Below are 19,783 nucleotides of genomic sequence, written 5' to 3'. Positions count from 1 at the left end.
AAGGGACTTAGAGTCCAAATAATTAATAATAATAACATTAGATATTATTATTATTATTAATTATTTGAACTCTAAGTCCCTTAAAATGAATAATCTTAGTGAAGCCAAATTCAAACACTTTTCTAAACAGTAAGTTTGGTATTCACATAAAATATTAAACACACATTATAGTTTCTTCAAAGAAAACTCTCAAGGTTCGATACGATATATCCTTCTATTCTAGATGGCTACAAGAGAGAGCAGCTATGGAGAAACTGGAGGTCACTATGGGCTAAAGGAGTAGAACCCAGTTTTCCAAAATAGCATCCATTTTTTTCTTCCTCTGGTCTTATTAATCTTTTTTAATTGCCAGTTTACATCATCCTTATTCTCTCCCTTCATTCATCCACCTCTTGTCCCCATCAAATCCTCCTTGAAACAAAGGAAAGAAATTAAACAAAGCCTACTGAAGTAGAGATATTGATAGGCTCTGTTGCCTGTCCTTTGTTCTTGAAGGGGACCATGACATCAGCAAGTGATGCCATGATATGCAAGGGAGTTAGATTTAAGTGGGGGGGGGAGGCTTGCAAGGTTACCTGCCTCACTTTATCCTCCAAAACCATGTAGGTCCTGTGGCCAGATATAGATTATTATGACTGGATATAGAATAGGATGCAGTGGGAGACTTTGGTATTTTTCAAACTAAGGTCTTTAACAGGTCTCAGTTTGACTGAGGCAAGGTCTGGTCAATGATTAAGGGTAGGTAAAAATGAGGCAAAGAATGATTTCTTTTACCTGGTTAAGAAAAATCAATCTGGGAGGGGAAGATCCTTAGAATTTCAATTAGTGCCCATCTATATCTGGCTACTTTACCTAGATGGCTCTGGAGGAGAAAGTGAGCTTTTTATTTATTGCCCAGCCCTCCATCACTTAAATCCAACTCACTTGCATGTCATGGCATCACCTCCCTGATGTCATGATCCTCTTCGAGAACAACGACCTCTGTGATAGAGCTTCCCTGTTGGGGACCCAAATGGAACTGACATCTCTTTTCTTCCTTCCTGCTTCTTTTTTTCTTCCTTTCTTTTTCTTTCCCTTCTTTCTCAGAGAGTGTCTCCAAGCACAATTATCTTTTCCTCTGTGTTTTATATAGTTTTGTTGACTTTTCCTCACTTCCTTTTGATGCTTCTTTGAAGTCTTATATTTGAAAGTCATATTTTTTTACTCAGGTATTGTCTTTTTATCAGAAATGTTTCAAAAGCCTCTATTTCATTAAATATCCATATTTTTCACTTACTGTGCTTCCCCAAAGAGCAAGCCTGTAGTAAATGAAATGTTCCCAGAAAGAGAGTCTCCAGCCACAAGCATCTTTTCCTTTAAGTGTTCAGAGACTACATGTGCTTCCCCAGAAAGTAAGCCTGATTCTTTCTGTTCACATAGAGTATCATAACCTTACCTGCAGGTGTTCTGCCCAAAGAAATACAATTTTTTAATGCTGAAATCTCCCAAGATATCCTGAGGTTTGCTGCTGGATTTTTTTTCTTAAAGACTATGCCTTAAATTCAAATCACTCTGGCTCTCATTAACCAAGAATAGGTCCCAGGCTAAGCCCAATTGGTCAATTATTAGCTCTGCTGAGCCATGGAAGGAGTGTTTCATCATCTTTTCTCTGGGACTCAGCATTAACTTACTGAATTCACTATTGACTTTCCTTGTGATCCAAAGCAGAAAATGCATTTATACTTTAGGCTATTCAGAAATAAAATGAAGTGGATGATTAATTCCTTTTTTCTTTTAAATTTTTTTTTGCAATTTCAATTTTATTTTTAAGTTCCACATTTTCTCCTTCCCTCTACCACATCCCCCACCCATCAAGAAGACAAGAAATTTGATACCTTTTATATGTAGAAGTTTTGCAAAACATATTTTCACTTTAGCCAAGTTGCTTTCTTCTAAAATTAACAGGGATATTGTAAAAGTTGTGGTGTTTATAGTTGAATCGTATCAGAGTTCCTTAGAAGAAAAGCAGAGAAGATTTATTTATTGATATGATAAAACTTATCAGAATCTCCAGAAGCACTGAAACAAGCATAGTGTATAAAATATCCTTTGATCTTTTGATTATGTTTTATCATTAGTTATATTTATTGGGGGGAAGCTACGTAGCTCATGGTTAGAGCATGGGGCTTGGAATCAGAAAGACTCATGTTCATGAGCTCAAAGCCAGCCCCAGATATTTAATGGCTGTGTGACCCTGGGCAAGTCAATTAATTTTTCATTGCCTTAATCTAACATTGGAAAAAGAAATGGCAAACAACTTCAGTATCTGCCAAAAAACACAAAAACAAAACCAAAAAAACACCTCATACAGTCACAAAGAGTTGGACACAACTGAAAAAAACTGAACATCAACAGATATTTATTGAAGTATAAGAGGGAAATGTGGTTCCAGTAGATTTGCTGTTTATACTTAAAAAAAAATTTCTGTCAAATAATACCATTTCTAGATTTACCCAAACTGATGCTGAGTAAAACAAGCAGAACCAGGAAAATATTGTACACAATCACAGTAAGAATGTGCTATGATCAATTATAAAAGACTTGGTTCTTCTCAGTAGTTCAGTGATCCAAACCAATCCCAAAAGACTTTAGACAGAAAATGCCATCTGCATCCAGAAAAAAACCTAAAGAGACTGAATATAAATCAACACATGCTATGTTCACTTCTTTTTTCTGTTTTGTTTTTTTTTTCTCTCTCCCATGGTTTTTATTTTGTTCTGATTTTTTTCTCCCAACATGGTTCATAAAGCACTATGTATTAAAATAAACAAATTAATTTTTAAAAACCCACAAATAATATGATTTATATTTCCACCCACCCCCAATTCCCTAGAGTAGAAAGTACATGAATAGGAAAAATCAACAAAGGGGAAAGTGAAATTTTAATTCAGTTCATTGCCTGTTGTCTTTTATAATTTTCATTCACTAGCAAAAAACCAGATGGCTTTAGCCAAATGGAGCTCCACCCCAATTCTCATGCTCCCTATTAATGGGTGAGGATTGAAATATGTTTTGTGGATGATGTTGATGACTATAATAAAAATGGCTGAAAAATGTGTATCTATAAAGACAAATGGATGCCATTTTATATTCTGAAGGATTTCAGTCATTCAGCAACCTTTATTAAGTGTTGACTAAGTTCCAGGCATTGTGCTCAATGCTAGGGATTTTTTTTTTAAAGGCAAAAAATATGGTTCCTGATTTTAAGGGGCTCACAATCTAATGGGGGAAGCAACATCAAGATAATTAGAGACATATAAAGCATATCCAGAAAAGATGGATATCTCAGAGAGAAAAGTTGATTTGAATTGAGTCTTGAACGAAGTAATGGTAACTAAGAGGGATAGAGGTGAATAAAGAGTACATTTCAGGCATGGGGGAATTGCCTGGACAAAGGCACTGAAGTGATGAGTGGAGTGACATGTTTAAAAAATAACAAGTAAGCCACAAATAGCTGGATCATAGAATGATCCAGGGAAGGAAAGCAGAGAAAGACTGAAACCGAAAACAAAGAAATAAAAAACAGAAACCAAAAGAGACATTTAAATATGAAAAACCAGTTGGTATAAGGGGGATGTCAGGGAAGAGAAGGAGCGACTGATGAAGAGCCTTAAATACTAAAGAAAGTATTTTGTGTTTTATCCTGGAGATAATAGGGAGCCATTGAAGTCTGTTGATTAGACTTCTACTTTAAGTAAAGTCATTTTCACAGCTGAATGGAATAAAATTCGAGTGAAATAAGTGAAATAAGATTAGAGAAAGGGAAATCAATTAGGAAGCTGTTACTTTTTTTCTTTTTAGTTTAAATGGGAAATGAAAAAAGGAGGTGAGTAATGAAGTCACAGAAGAGGATGTATAGGAAAGTATTTGTAAAGTTAGAAACTAAGATTTGACAATTGAATAGATAAGGATTCATTCAGTAATATCTTCTAATGTTTAAAGTAATTTCAAATGTATCCTTCTTTTCCAGTCTCTTAATGGATTTGCTCTGGTGGTGAGTGCAGAAGGCATGATATTTTATGCGTCATCAACGATTGTGGACTACTTGGGCTTTCATCAGGTAAAGAAAGACAATTTTAAAACTCTCCCATTTTTATTAATGATAGAGTTGACTTTGCAAATGTTTACTAGTTTCAAGCTTTTTGAAAACTTCTCCCCCAGCCTCCCACAATAAATTCTATATTTGTCTTTTCTCATTGTGAATTTCCTTACATTCTCAACAGCTAAGTTTCTCCCTAGGAGAATTTTTCTCAGTATACAAGTTTTTCTTCAGAATACCTTTTTAGGAGTATCACATGGATATTTAAAAGGGGAAGAGGGCTACTGACAATTAGGTCCAGCTAATTGGTAAGAGTGTGGCATTAGTTAGTTGAATTTCCTTGTCTCCTCACTTGCTTACAATTCCCATCTGTATTCTGTCTATCAACAAGATTTGGTTTGACCCCAAAAAGGACATTTTTAGAATTCCCATGTCTAAGCATTAATAGATTTATTTTTTCTGAGAATTTGGGGAAGGAGGAGTGGGGGGGGACCATACTGGTCAGCTAACATGCCAGTTGAAATTTTGAACCTCATATATTTAGTTCAGTCAAAAGACAATCAATCCATCAACAAGCATTTATTAAATACCAGGCACTATGCTAACAATACAAAAAAAAAAGATATAAAAAAGAAAATGGAAACATTCCTTGACCTCAAGGAACATTCTAATGGGGTAGATGACATACAAGTGTGTATAGACTATGCAAGGTGAATACAAAGGAGCTTGGGAAGGAGAACTCTAGCATCTGGAGGTGTAATTGGGGCAGAGGAATAAGAGAGATTTCATGAAGAAGGGGACATTTGATCTTAGAGATTGAAATGAGAGAGTACATGTGAGCTGGCCAGTGAAAACATAAAGTGCTGGGAGATAGAGCATCGAGTATGGAGAAGATTGGAGAGGGAAAAGAAGTCTGTTATAAAAAGGTCTCTCTCTGCATGGGACTAGCTCTATCTTCTTGATGGGGCAGGGGATGATTTTCTCTACTGTCTCTGATTTAAGGCCCCTCAATTCTAGTGTGTTCCCCTTCCTGTTATTAGCTGACAGTGATTAGCTTTTACAAAAGGATATTTAATGCAAGATATAGCAAGCACAGAAGTTACAGAATTTCTCCCCAATGCCTAGGGGACACACTAACCTAGAATACCTTGGTCCTTGAGGAGAGTGGGGCTCAAATTCAATTCATTTTCTCCATAGCTTCTACCTGGGAAAATGGAATAGGTTTCTAAACACTGGCAGCTAATAATCTCAGCTATCACTGGCCTGGGGACCTCAGGTCCACACGGAGACCTTGCAGCCTCAATGCTGGGCTGAACATGGACCTCAAATGCTGCCATGGATTCCAGTTTCAAGACTTCTGGGAGCTCAACATTGTGCTCTTTCAAAGCTCACAGTCATAACTATCTCAAATACTATTTTGTCTAAAAGTAACATAAAAAACACAGAGACAGAATAAAAGTCCATGTTCATGGACACATGTTGGTCTCTGATGGAGGAGAGCCTAAATCTTACCTCTTGAATCATTGTTTCTCTCACCTTAATAGCAAGAAAAGATTCAGAGACTTTCCTTTATTACCCAAATCATTTTGGGGGGCTCTCTCTGCTTCAAATCTCTCCATGTTCCAATCCATTTTTTCCACACAGCTGCCAAAATGTTTTTCCTAAATCACAGTTTCGATCATGTCAATCCTCTCTTTCCTACTAGTCAACAAACTTCAGTGATTCCCTATTACTATAAGAATCAAATAATTGTCCTTATGATAATGAATCTTAACAAAACTTAACACTATCAGGGTATAAAGACATCATTTTCATTCCAGTGGCAATTGTAACCAAAGTAATCAGTCTATTTTGGGCATTCTTCCACGGTTCCACAGGCATTGTTAGACATAGCCAGATCACTTGAAGCACCTGGATGAATCCTAGCACTCCACTTTGGAGACATGGAAGCATTGGTGATCTACCTGAAGATCATTGAGCTATTAAGACTTACTCTTTGTAGTTTGTTTCACTCATTCCAACCCATTGCCAAATCTTGTTATTTCCACCATCACAATATCTCTCATTTCTGTCCCTTCTCTCCACTCATACAGCTACCATCCCAGTTCATGCACTTATCACCTCTCTCTCTAAGGATTCCAATAGCTTTCTAACTGGTCTCCCTGCCTTAATTATCTCCTCACTTCATCTTGTTCTTCAGTCAGTTGCCAAAGTGATTTTCCTGGCCATATCACTCTTCCACTCAATAAAGTCTTCCAGGATCAAATATAATTTCCTCTTGGAATTTAAATTCATCATACCTTGGTCCCTTCCTATCTTTCTTATGCATTTTTCTTTTCCACACACTCTCCAATCCAACTCTAGTGGCTTCCTTGATGTTCTTTCCATGTGGCTCTCCATCACCCATCCCTGTGGCTTGCACTTCCCTTCCATCATGACTATAATGCTTTCTCACATCACCTTGCTTGTTAGTTTCCCTGACTTTTTCTAATAATTCAAATCTGTAGGAAGCCTTTCTCAGTGCATCTTCTCTGTTGCTAATTCCTTCCCAACTAAAAGTACCTTCTGTACAATTTTTATATATCTTGTGTGTACCTATCTTGTCTCCCCCATTAGGATGTGTGTTCATTGAGAGCAGAGACTGTTTTTACCTTTCTTAGTATCCCATGCATTTAACATATTTTCTGGTACTTAAATAAATACTTAATAAATAAGCTTGGTGATTTACTAAACTAGACTCATCTAAGAGAGAGGTCAAGTCTAGAATGGGGAGAAGGTTAAGTATGGGATTTCATTATGAAATTCCATACTAAACTAAAATACATTTTATGCTAGTGGACCTTCTTACCTATTCTTTCCCATAATTATTATATTATATCCAAATAATTTATATTTTTCTAAATATTTTTATGACAAAGAATGGGTTGCAGTACTTGTTTGTTGATTACATAATTTTTCACTTAGGAATGAATTATATTTGAATATTCAAGATATCATAACTATAAAAAACTATATAATCAACAAACCAGAGAATGGCTATGGCTAACATTTCTAGTACATATTAAAAAACAGTGGTGATAATGGGCATCTTTGCTTCACTCCTGATTGTATTGGGAAGGCTTCAAGCTTGTTCCCATTACAAAAATGCTTGCTGATGGTTTTAGATAGATACTGCTTATCATTTTAAGGAATGTTCTCTTTATTCCTATGCTCTTTATTGTTCTTAATGGGAATGGATATTGTATTTTGTCAAAAGCTTTTTCAACATCTATAGAGATGATCATATGATTTCTGTTGGCTTTGTTATTGATATGGTCAATTATGTTGATAGTTTTCCTAATATTGAACCATTCCTGCATTCCTGATATAAATCCCACCTGATCATGGGGTGTAATCCTTGTGATATATTGCTGTAATTGCCTATCTAGTATTTTCTTCAAATTTTTTACATCAATATTCATTAGGGAAATTGGTTTATAATTTTCTCTCTTTGTTTTAGCTCTTCTTGGTTTAGGTATCAGTACCATATTTGTGTCATACAAAGATTTTGATAGGACTCTGTCTATTTTCCCAAATTTTTTATACAGTATTGGAATTAATTGCTTTTAAAAAATTTTGTAAAATTTATTTGTGAACCTATCTGATCCTTGACTTTATTTCATAGGAAGTTCATTAATGTCTTGTTTGATTTCTTTTTCTAAGATGAGGTTATTTAGGTGTTCTCTTTCCTTATCTCTTAATATAGAAAATTTATATTTTTGTAAATATTCATCTATTTTTCTCAAACTATCAGATTTATTGGCATATAATTGGGCAAAATATTTCCTAATGATTTTGATATCTTCTTCATTGTTGGTAATTTTATGTTTTTCATTTTTGATATTTGATATTTGCTTTTCTGCTTTAAAAAAAAATCAAATTAACCATTGCCTTACTTATCTCTCTTATTGATTTTATCATAAAACTAGCTCCCTATGTTTGTTTGTTAGCTCAATTCTTTCCTTTCTTTTCAGTCTTATTAATCTCCCTTTTGATTATCTGCAAAAACATAAATTGGGGATTTTTAACTTAGTCTTTTTCTAGCTTTGTTGTTGTTGCATGCCCAATTCATTGATATGTTCTTTCTCTATTTTGTTGATGTAAGAATTTAGAGAAATAATTTTCCCCCTAAGTACTACTTTGGTTGCATCACATAAATTTTGGTATTTATTTCATCATTTTATTTAATGAAATTATTGATTGTTTTTATGATTTGTTCTTTGGCCACTTATTCTTTAGGATTTGATCACTTGATATATAGGGTGTGTTCAGGAAGACTAATGGCTCTGATGTGAAGGCTGCCAGGCTTTTTTCAGGTTTACTTTCCATCTTTGATGTCCACATGATTCACCTAATCATACCTGTGGCTCCAAGAAGCTGTAGTGTCATCAGTGGAAGGGCAGTCATGGACTTCTTGTGCTAGGGGCTATAGCTTCCTTAGGGAAACACTGAAGCACATGGCGATTTTTAGAGTTGGAGTCCACCTGTTCCCCTGGTTATAGTAAGGCAAGTGAGGGATCCTAGTGTTGGAATTTTCCTGTAGCACTACACTGGGGCTCAGGATCTACACTGGTTTGCTGAGGGGGGTGCTTTTTGCTGGCTTGTGGAAACACTTTCTATCTTATACTGCATGCCTCTTTTCCTCAAATGAGACAGACCTTCCTTCACAATCTCCCAAGTTTCTTTGGCTCAAGGATTACTTCATCTCATCTTTTTTTGCTGGTTTGTTTGGGGGAACTATTTTGGGGACGTTTGGAAGGGAATATGGACAAGTCATAGAAATTTATTGCTTACTGCGCAATCTTGGCTTGCAAAAGTTGCCCTAAATTAGTTCATTTTTTCAAAAGTGAAAAATTTGGGTCTAGCTATCCACACAAAATAATTAGGATCATAAATTAATATATCTGATTATTCCCCTTATTTTAATATTTTTCAAATTCATCATATTTGAATGAGTAATATAAGAAACACTTGTAAAGGAATTCCCAAAATCTTTTATGTCTAGTGTCCACCAGAATAAGACTTTTCATTCAGGAAGTTTTTGAATTACTAATCCATTTGTGAATCATAAAAACAATTTCCCTGGACATTAAAGAAGTCAATGCTTCATGCATTGACTTCAAATTTAGGATTATAATTAGTATTTAATTTGAGGGATAAAACTTAGTTAAAAATAACATACATATTTCCTAACATTTCATGGTATCTTCACAAAAATGGATCATGTATTAGGGAAATTAAAAGTAAAGAAAAAAAGAAATGCTAAACACATCTTTTATAGAGTATGACATGATAAAAATTATTAACACAAAAAGTACAAATAAAATATGGAAATCTAAATGGAGACTTAACAATGACACCCATAGTAATATAAAGATCAAATCATAGAAACAGGAACTATATTAATGAAAATTAAATTGGTGAGACAGATTGGCCATCAACTCTGTGGTGCAGCTAAGGCTGTACTCAGAGGAAGATTTCTAACCTTTAAAAGACAGACACATTAACAAATTTTTAAAAGAAGATTAGTGGACTCAGTTTTAAAAATAAGAAAAAAACAAACATACACAAAATAAGCACAATTGAGGAAGTTTTGAAAATTAGAATAGAAACATAAAAAAATAAGAAATGATAGATATAGTAAATTAGACTGAAAGTTGATTCTTTGAAAAGATTAATAAAATAAATAAACCCTTAAGTAACCCAATTAAAAAGTTATGTGAGTAAACTTAAATTAATAAATAACAAAATAGACAAACTGAAATAACAACATAAATGAAACAAAAAGGAATATCAGGATTTTTTTTCAGCACAAATGAGAATTTAAACAAAATAGATTATCTGCAAAAACATAAAATTCCTATACCAAAAGGCCACCAGATAGAGGTCTTCATCAATCTAGTTTCCAAAAGGGAAACTGAGCTAGGTATAAAGGAGGAAAAATATCTGTTCCATCTGGATTTATAGAAGAATCCAACAAATTAAAAAAAATTATATTTATAACAAATTATTCTCAAAAACTAATAAAAATAAACTCTTTACCAGGTTTTTCTTAAATGAAATATAAACCTAATGCTCCAACTAGGCAAGGAAAAATAAAGGATACCATAGACCAATATGAATAATGAATATTGATTCAAAAAATTAAAATGAAATTTCATTTTTAAAAATATAGCAAAATATATAATATATATGTACACATATAATATCATATATGTATATGTGTGTATATATACACATATCTAAAATACAATTCAATATGATCAAATTAGATTTATACCAGGAATGCCAGGATAGTTCAACATTAAAAACAAAAACTTCAAAAGCCATGATATATTAATTAATAAAGAAAAAATCTTTGAAAAATATTGTTATCGTTCAGTTGTATCTGATTCTTTGTGACCCATAGACACACCAATACTGTCCATGTGGTTTTCATGGTAAAGATACTGGATTGGTTTTTCATCTTCTTCTCCAGAGACAAATAGAATAACAAGTGTCTGATTCTATGTTTAAACTCAAATTTTCCTGACTCCCAGGCTAGTATATAATATTTCTTCTAAAACTCCCTAAAAAAATATAAGCATAGTACTTTAAAAAAAACAACACTAAAAATCAGGTATGCAAAATGAAAATCTAATATTAAATGCAGTAGCAAAACATGACAATCATTCCCAGAAATTATAGAAATAAAACAAAGATACTTCCTTTCTACTCTGTTATTTGAAAAATGCTAACAAAGACTAGATAAAGAAATTAATGCATAAAGATAGACAAAGAAGAGATATAGATATCTTTATCTACTAATGACAAAACCCTTTACTTAAATTGTGGTAAAGGCTTCAATAAATTAATAGATTACAAAATACATCCAAAATTAGCAATAACATAGAAATAACAAAATATAAGAGGAAATGATAAAAAGGGAAGTTATTCAAAAATAAGTCAGCCTGCCAAGGCATATTTAGAACCTTTACAAATATAAAACATTCTTTAAAGGAGGGGTTCTTAATCTGATATCCACAGGCCCAGTTTTAGGGATCCCTGAACTTGAGTGGAAAAAGTTTTTAACTTCTCACTGAGATTTGGCATTTCCTCCAATTATGAATGTAAAGAAACAACAGTAGCTCTATTCTGAGAAGGGGTTTATAGGCTTCATCCGATTGCCAAAGGAGTCTTTGATAGTAAAAAAAAAAAAAAAAAAAAAAAAAGATTAAGAAGCTCTGCCTTAAAGAAATTAAAAAAAAAAGTAGTTGGAGGGATAGTTGGTACTCTTAGTTGGGCTGCAACAATATAACAAATTAATTTACAGAATTAATACTATACCAGTAAAACCATCAAAGGCATATTTTATAAACCTTAACAAAGGTTTAGAAGAATTTAGAAGAAACAAAAGATCTAGAATCTCAATGCTTTAATAAAAATAATGAAAGAGGTAGGAATGAAAGGGAAATAATACTTTCAGACCTTAAATTATACTGTAAAGCAAAAGTCTTTGCTACTGGTTAATGACAAGTAGATCAGAGGATTAAGATTAGATTAAGAAGAAATAGATACAATTGAATTCAATAACCTAGTGATTTGAAACCTAAAAACATAAATTGTTTGGAGAAAAACTGTAGTTTCTAAAACTAGAAATTATAAATAAATTACTAATCTGGATTGATGAAAGGAGGTTTCACACTGAGAATTTCTGTTCTGATGAATTAATAGGTCTGGACTATCCACTCCCCTAAAAATTATTCTTAACTAGTTGAGTAACATTTAAAATGTTTTAAGCAAAATTAATTGGGAAGGTGTACTAATCTATATCTCTCTTACCTAATATCACCAATGGGAAGTCAAGGTATTTGGAATAGGAGACTATAGAGAAGCATAATCTACCTAATGTCACAGAGAGCTATATATGCATGTGTCCCAAGCTATTAAAGCTTAAACTACATCAAAAATGTTGGGGCACCTTATAGTTGCATGTAGATAATTATAAATTTATATAAAAGTTGTTATACATGTAGAAATATCAATGTATGTGTGTATATATATATATAATATGTGTATGTATATATATATATATGTATATGTATATACATATATATAGTATCTTTCTATCATATATATATATACATCTCTAGGAAAATCTATATCAGCACGAGCTGTAATCAACCTCAAGTCTGGTGTTAAGTTGAGGTCAGGATGACAAGGTGGCTTGTTGTTGAGATGTTCTGATCCTTGACTCATTGCAGGACTGTTTACAAAAAAAAAGTCCCAATGGCAGATAAAATTATTACAGGCCTTTTCAAGAGATTAATTCTAGAATTAGAGAAGTGCTAGTCTTCATGATATATGGAAACTTAGAATGAAAAGAGAGTTTTATACTATTACAGTATAGAAAGCAAATTTCCAGACAAATAAAAAAATTTGATAAATGATTTGGTAGCAGATTGAAACATGGAAACCAAGAAGAGCTGTATGGAATCTTCTTTGATCTATTTGGGGAAAATCATATAGATAAAATGTCAAATGTGGCAAGCCAAAAGCATGATGTCCTATTTGGTGAATATCTTATGGTGGCAGCACAGTTTGGGAAAGTCCCTCATCTTTTCAAGGCCTCAGAGCCTTTTTCCTCAAGGGGTTGAACTGAGTGATCTTTCTAAAGTCTTTTCCAAGTCTACTATTATTGATTCTATGTTGGATCACAATATAATATTCATTTAGAGCTGAAAGAGACCTTTGATACCATCTTGTACAAATTTCTTATTTTACAAATGAGGAAAGTAAGACTGATGGAGCCCAGCCCACAGTCACAGACCACAAATTAAATTTATTTTATTGGAGTTTAATTTTAGTTTTTAACATTTACTTTTATAAGATTTTTATTTCCATTTTTTCTCTCTCTCCCTCTCCTCTACTGTTTCCACAAAACAGTAGGTTATACATGTACAGTTGCTGGAACTCTATCTTCCCAGAAATCAGCAGGAATCAGAATCACTAAACGTCTTTATTCTAGATCTTTACCGTTGCCTCCAACGCCAGGTCACGAGTTCTAGTGAGCGTGAGTTCCACCACCCAAGTTTCTCCTACTCTCCCACACAAGTCACTTCCCCCTCTTTGTCCCACCAATCAAGTCAGCACAGAACAGCTGGGGAGGGTCAACCTTCAAACAAGTTAATAGGGAACCGTCCAATTGGCAATTAGTCTCATGTGCTTCATTATCCAAGTGCATTGCTCAGTTCTAGCCCTTTACATACAGTCATGTTAAATATATATTTACATTACCTATGTTGTGAAAAAAATCACAACAAAATGGGAAAAACATGAGAAAAGAAAAAAAAAAACAACATGAAAATAATATGCTTTGATTTGCATTCAGGTTCCATAGTTCCCTTGTCTGGATGTGGATTGCATTTTCCAACATGAGTCTTTTGGAATTGTCTTACATCATTGTATTGCTGAGAAGAGCTAAGTCTATCTAAGTTGGTCATTGCACGATGGTGTTATTACTGTGTACAGTGTTCTCCTGGTTCTGCTCACTTAGCTCAGTATCAGTCCCTATAAATTTTTCCAGATTTTCCTGAAAACTGCCTGCTCCTCATTTCTTGTAGAACAACAGTATTCCATAGCATTCAAATACTACAATTTGTTCAGTCATTTTACAAATAATAGGCACCCCCTTAATTTCTAAATCTTAGCCACAACAATGAAAGTTGCTATAAACATTTTTGTACCTGTGAGTTCCTGCTTTTTTTTTTTTTTTTTTTTTTTGACATGATCTCTTTGGGATACAGGTCTAAAATTTTTAAAATTAAAAAAAAAAAAAGATATTCTGGATCAAGAAGACCTAAGTTCAGATCCTGTTTCTGACATTTATTAACAGTGTGACTCTTGGCAGGACTTTTAACCCCTGAACCCCTGACAACTCTCTAAAGTTTACAATGCTGGAAAAAATTGCTTGGCAATAAATACAGAAACTGCCAGTATTTAATTTTATTGCAATGAATTTCAAGCAAAGAAATTGATGATGTGAGGAATGTTGCCAGGTTTTTTCATCAACAGTTTGTCTAATAAGTCAATTAATAGATAGGCACTCTCTAAAAAATCTATTATAAATTATTATAAATTTTGTTATAAAATAGCAGTTCTATCTGAGTCTTAGTTTCCTCCTATATAAAATGAGGAAGGTTCAACTAAAAGACTTATAAGTTTCTCCCTAGCTCTATAAGGTTCCTTTCAGCTCTAAATCTATAAATATATATATATATATATATATATATATATATATATATATACATATATATATATATATATATAATTGTATCATTATCCTTAATACTGTCATATTCCCTGGAAGCAGAATGGGGAAGATTTCTCACGTGTTTATCATTACCCTACTGGTAAGCTTTTAGCAGAAGGTTTTCTGTACTTTGGAGAAATAGGCAATGTAATGATTTGTGTGGGAAAAAGTCATTTTTTTTTCCTCCAAAGCCTAGATCAGGCTAGTACTTAAAAACCTAAATCTACTTAATTTATAAAGTTTATTTCAGATGAAACAACATATTTTTTATTTCTTTGTTTACAAGAACACAGGAAACTTAAAAGATCATGCAGGTGAAGAGCTTCCGCATGAAGACGTCTTTGGATCATTGATATATAAGCCTATTATCACAGAAATCCTTAGTCTGTTGTGGCACTTTGTACTGACTTGCCAGACTGCTTCTCTCTCTGCTCACTTTTATTTTCAATACCAGGAATGAAGTATAACTTAAGCTGACAGCATTGAGCAGTTTAGCAGAAAGTAAATGGACTTATATGTTTGTGAGTGAGGTCTAAAATGGGTTACTAATAAGGATTTCCAGGAAAAATAGGAGAGGGTAATTAGCCTTTTAGTAAACCTACAACTATAACAGAGTGACAAGGCCATTTAGAGAAGCATAGAGTAGTTCTGTAGAGTAAAGGGGAAACCATTTAATTTAACCCCATAAGTAAAAGTTAAAGTAAATTAAATGTACTGGATTTGAATTAGTTTATTTTGTAACATTTAAACAATCTTCTATTGCTTCCTAATGTTTTCATTGTTTGTTTCCTGCCCTCTTTTCCTGTGGGTCGTTGTTTTTTCTATCGGTCATCAAAATAAGTCCCATAAGAAATCATGCAGGAAATAAGAAGGGCAGTGAATGATGTGATTACAATTTTTTTTTTAAAGATGGAATAGTCATAATTACAGCATTTCACCCAGTTTTAAATTGAGCCTTCTCAAGAGGAGATCTTTGTATTCTTTGCTTTGTTTTACCTTCTACACCTAATGGTGTGGAAAGAGAATTGAATTTGGGGTCACAAACTATTAGAGCTGGAGAGGATATTAACTTGGAATTCAGTGAATCCAGCCTTTTATTTCAGAAGAAAACAGAGATTCAGAAGAGTGGGACCTTTCAAAGTCACAAAGTTAATAAGGCTTTGAACTCTGGTCTTAGAAGAGCTAGAGTGTCAGTTCTAACTTATATTTTTGTTTTTGTTCTGTCATTTGAGTTGTGTCCTACTCTTTGTGACTCCATCAGGGGTTTTTGTGGCAGAACTACTGGAGTGGCTTGCCATTTCCTTTTCTAGCTCATTTTATAGATGAGGAAACTGAGGCAATTGGCAGGGGATGGTGGGGTGTTGGAAAGTGGGATGGAGGAGAGTCCCCACAGCCAGCTAGTGTTTGAGGTCAGATACTTATAAGTAAAAGCATTTTATAAAACTTAAAGCCCTATAAAGCAGCCTTGTGTAATGGTTAGAGAGTTTAGATTTAGCAGTCAATAAAGTCTGGGTTTGAATTCTGCCCTTGGCTCACACTAATTGTGTGCAAATCACTTTATCTCTTGGTGTCCCCAGTAGCTCTCTAATCAGTCAATAAGTATTTATCAACACCATGTTCTAGATGGAACTGTGAGGATGATTGCTTATCAATTGTTGATCTACCTCAGTGAAAAGAGTTTCCATACCTCAAATTCTCACACACAAATGAATTCACAAGCCCTAAACAAATCAAAATAATTTGTAAAATTACACAATATAAGAATTTTAGATTTGGAAAGGACCATAGCAGCTGTCTAGTCCAACTCATATATCTAAAAGAACCCTTACTATGACATCCCGGACAAATGGTTATTTATCTGGCAGTTGTGTGGACCTCATTGTTGTATACCGGTGCAGCCTGGACAGTATACCAGTGCCATGCCAGGAAACTGAACTGCTTCCATCTGAATTGTCTCAGGAAGATTCTGAAAATCTCCTGGCAGGATAAGACACAAGCCACTGAGATCCTTCCTCGAACTAATTGCTAGGCATTCCAACTCTACTGCAGAAAACGCTCCATTGGGCTGGCCTGATTGTTCAAATGCCAAATGTACATTTGCCAAAAAGACTATTTTATGGAGAATTCACACATGGCAAGCCCTCACAAGGTGGTCAGGAAAAGCAATATAAGGTCACTCTCAATGTCTCCCTTTAAGAGCAAAAATGGCCAGAAAAAAAAAAAACAAAAACAAAAACAACAACAAAAAACAATACAATATCATTCTCAAGGTCTCTCCTAAGAACTCACAAGATAGTCAGAAAAAGTGATACAAGGTCATTCTCAAGGTTTCTCCTAAGAGCTCAAGCTGATCAGAAAAAGCAATACAAAGCCACTCTTAGGGTCTTCCCTAAGAGCTCAAGCTGATCAGAAAAAGCAATACAAAGTTACTCTCAAGGTTTTCCTCAAGCTGATCAAAAAAGTGATACAAGGTAACTCTTAGGGTGTCCTCTAAGAGCTCACAAGATAATCAGAAAACGTGATACAAGGTAACTCTCAAGGTCTCTCCTAAGAACTTTAGAATTGATTATATGACCTGGGAGACACTGGCACAGGACCATACAACATGGCATGCCCTCCTTAGACAAGGTGCTGTGCACTGTGAGCAAAACAGCATCAAAATTAGCTCAGAAGAAACGTAGATGTACAGTTAGAGAAGTTACAAATGTTCCTAGGGACAAATGTCTGACTTGTGGCAGAGCACTCTGAATCCATATTGGTCTAAACAGCCACAGCCAGACACATAAGTGATATGTGTCTAACAATGATTTCATTTTGGTTCTCTTTAAAAACAAAGGAAAATAACCAACTTGAAGACCCTCTTAGCAGGAGGAAACCATCATTTTTATCTCCCAAGGAAACCTCATTCTGCTTTTGGACAGTTCTAAATAAATATTTAGAAGCTTTTCCTGACATCAAGCCTAATTATATAGAATTCCCAGCAGCCTGTGAGGCAGATAGTACAAACATAGAAGCTAGGTGGCTGCATAGTAGACAGGGCGCTGTCCTGAAACTTTGGGTAACATGAGCTGAAAGCTTCCCTTAGATAATTACTATCTTTGTGATTCTAGGCAAATCATTTAACCTCTTTCATCCTCAGTTTCCTCACCTGCAAAATGGGAATGATGATAAGTGTCCTTCTCACAGGATTGCCATAAGGAACAATTGAGATGTACATATAAAATGTTTTGCAAACTTTAAAGTTTTATAGAAATGCTAGCTATTATTATTATTATTATTATTATACCCATTCTCCTGATGGGGATACTAAGAATCAAAAAAGTTAAACATAATTTCTATACTTAGAAGGTATCAGAACTGGTCAGTCAATCAGTAAACAAGCATTTATTAAATGCTTACTATTTTCTAGGTAGTTTGTTGACTGGGGGGGGGGGGGTTACAAAGAATGACAAAAAAACCAAAAACAAAAATAGGTGTCTTCCCAGTTCCAGGAGAAGAGTTCTTCCTCTCCTCAGTCTTTTATCTTGTGACTATTACTGCACTTGCTTCTTCTCCTCCCACCCCACCTTACCTAATAAAAGGATTTTTGTGTACTATTTAGACCACTCATTTAATACTCATACTTTACTTTGTTAGTTAACTTTATTTTAAAAAAAATTGATTAAACTTTTTTTTTCTTTCCTCTCTCCCCACTGGGGGGGGGGGGGAGAAAGAAAATTAAAACTCTTCTAACAAATATGCACAGTCAAACAAAACAGATTTTCATGTTGGCCATATCCCAATATAGATGCCTCATTCTGAATACTGAGTCCATCACCTTTTTTTTTTTTTTTTTAAATCAGAAAATGGCTAGCATTCAGTAATATCAATCCTCTGGAGTCACAGTTGATTATCGGGTTGATTAGAATTCTTAAGTCTCTTAAAAAATTTTTTTTAAACAATATTGTAAAAATACAAACTATCATCCTGCTTTTTTGCTCAATTCACTCTGAGTCCATTCATGTAAGACTTTCCAGGTTTCTCTGGCTAGTCCTTTCTGTCCTCACATAATATCTTCTTCTGCCTAGGTTGACTACTTGATCTCCTAGTCTCCTTGAATATTAAAACCAGGTAATCAGCCAAAAATTATTTTATTGAATACCTTGTGTATAAGGGCATGTGGGGATTTAGTGCTTAGCCAAATTATTGGTGCATTGGAAATTCTAATAAATGCTTATCAGTTGATTCATTGAAGAAAAAAATTATGTGAGAGAGCCTTTTTCTTAAGTCCTTTACAATCTGATTTTAGACTTGCCATTTTCATGTGGAAAGTTAATTTAACAGACTTATAACTCCAAAAAAATTAAAGAAAAGGTAAAGAGTCCTATATGTACAAAAATATATCAGCTTTTTTTTTTTTTTTTTTTTTTTTGTTAGAGGAAAAGAACTGGAGACTATAAGGGTGTCTATCATTTAAGGAATAGCTGAATAAATTATGGTATGTGAATATATTAGAATTATGATCTAAGCAATGAAGAAGGTAAACATAAAATAAAAAGAAAAATAAAGAAATGAAGGGATGCAATTCCAGAGAAACTTGGAAATTTTTACATGAATGGATTCACAGTGAATTGAACAAAACCAAGGTGACAGTTTATATTTTTATAACAGCATTGTTTAAAACAATTTTGGGGGGAGGCTTAAGAATTCTCATCAACCCAATAATCAGCTGTGATTCCATGAGGATTGATTCTGCTTAATGCTAACTATTTTCTGATTTAAAAAAAAAATAAAATGATGGACTCAAGATTCAGAGCGAGACATCCATTTTGGGATATGGCCAATATGAGAAGCTGTTTTGTTTGACTATGCATATTTGTTAGAAAAGTTTTGTTTTTCTTTTTTTCCCAGTGGGGAGGGAGGAGAAAAAAATTGATTAAAATCTTTATCAGAGAGTTAAATAATAAAGTAATGTGTCATTAAATGAGTGGTCTAAATAGTTAACAAAAATTCTTTTATCAGATAAGGTGTGGTGGGAGGGGAGGAATCAAGTGCAGTAATAGTCACATTTTCTCTTCTGTCAAAGTCATTTAAAAACATGATATAAATATATATATATATATATATATATATGCAATCACTACACAAAATTGAGTTAGACATTGAAGAGTTTTTGTATTTTTTTAAAGCTAGCTAGGGTTTGTGTTTGGATTTCTGCATTCTGCTTAATCCACTTGTCTGTCTCTTTCCAAAGAAAGATTCAAAAGGGAGAGTCCTATTGTGGTTCTGGGCCAGGAAATGTTTCTGGGCAACGCTGTAAAAGAATTGGTATTAGAAATGTTCTGAAGAGAAAGAGGCATGGATTTATAAGAGGAACAATATTAGACCTAAAAGTA

General features: G+C 33.9%; 1 protein-coding gene across 1 annotated transcript in view; it reads left to right on the top strand.

Annotated features, from left to right (window-relative positions):
• Window positions 1-19,783, top strand: part of AHRR (aryl hydrocarbon receptor repressor) — a 263,772-nt gene that overhangs the window by 195,453 nt on the left and 48,536 nt on the right. The window contains exon 5 of the mRNA XM_074279204.1: window positions 4,010-4,099. Within this exon, the coding sequence (XP_074135305.1) occupies window positions 4,010-4,099 (90 nt within the window). The remainder of the gene's footprint in view (window positions 1-4,009; window positions 4,100-19,783) is intronic.

The sequence above is a fragment of the Sminthopsis crassicaudata genome, chromosome 1 (assembly GCF_048593235.1).
Source record: "Sminthopsis crassicaudata isolate SCR6 chromosome 1, ASM4859323v1, whole genome shotgun sequence".
NCBI lineage: Eukaryota > Metazoa > Chordata > Mammalia > Dasyuromorphia > Dasyuridae > Sminthopsis > Sminthopsis crassicaudata.
This window is presented reverse-complemented; position numbering and strand designations above follow the sequence as displayed.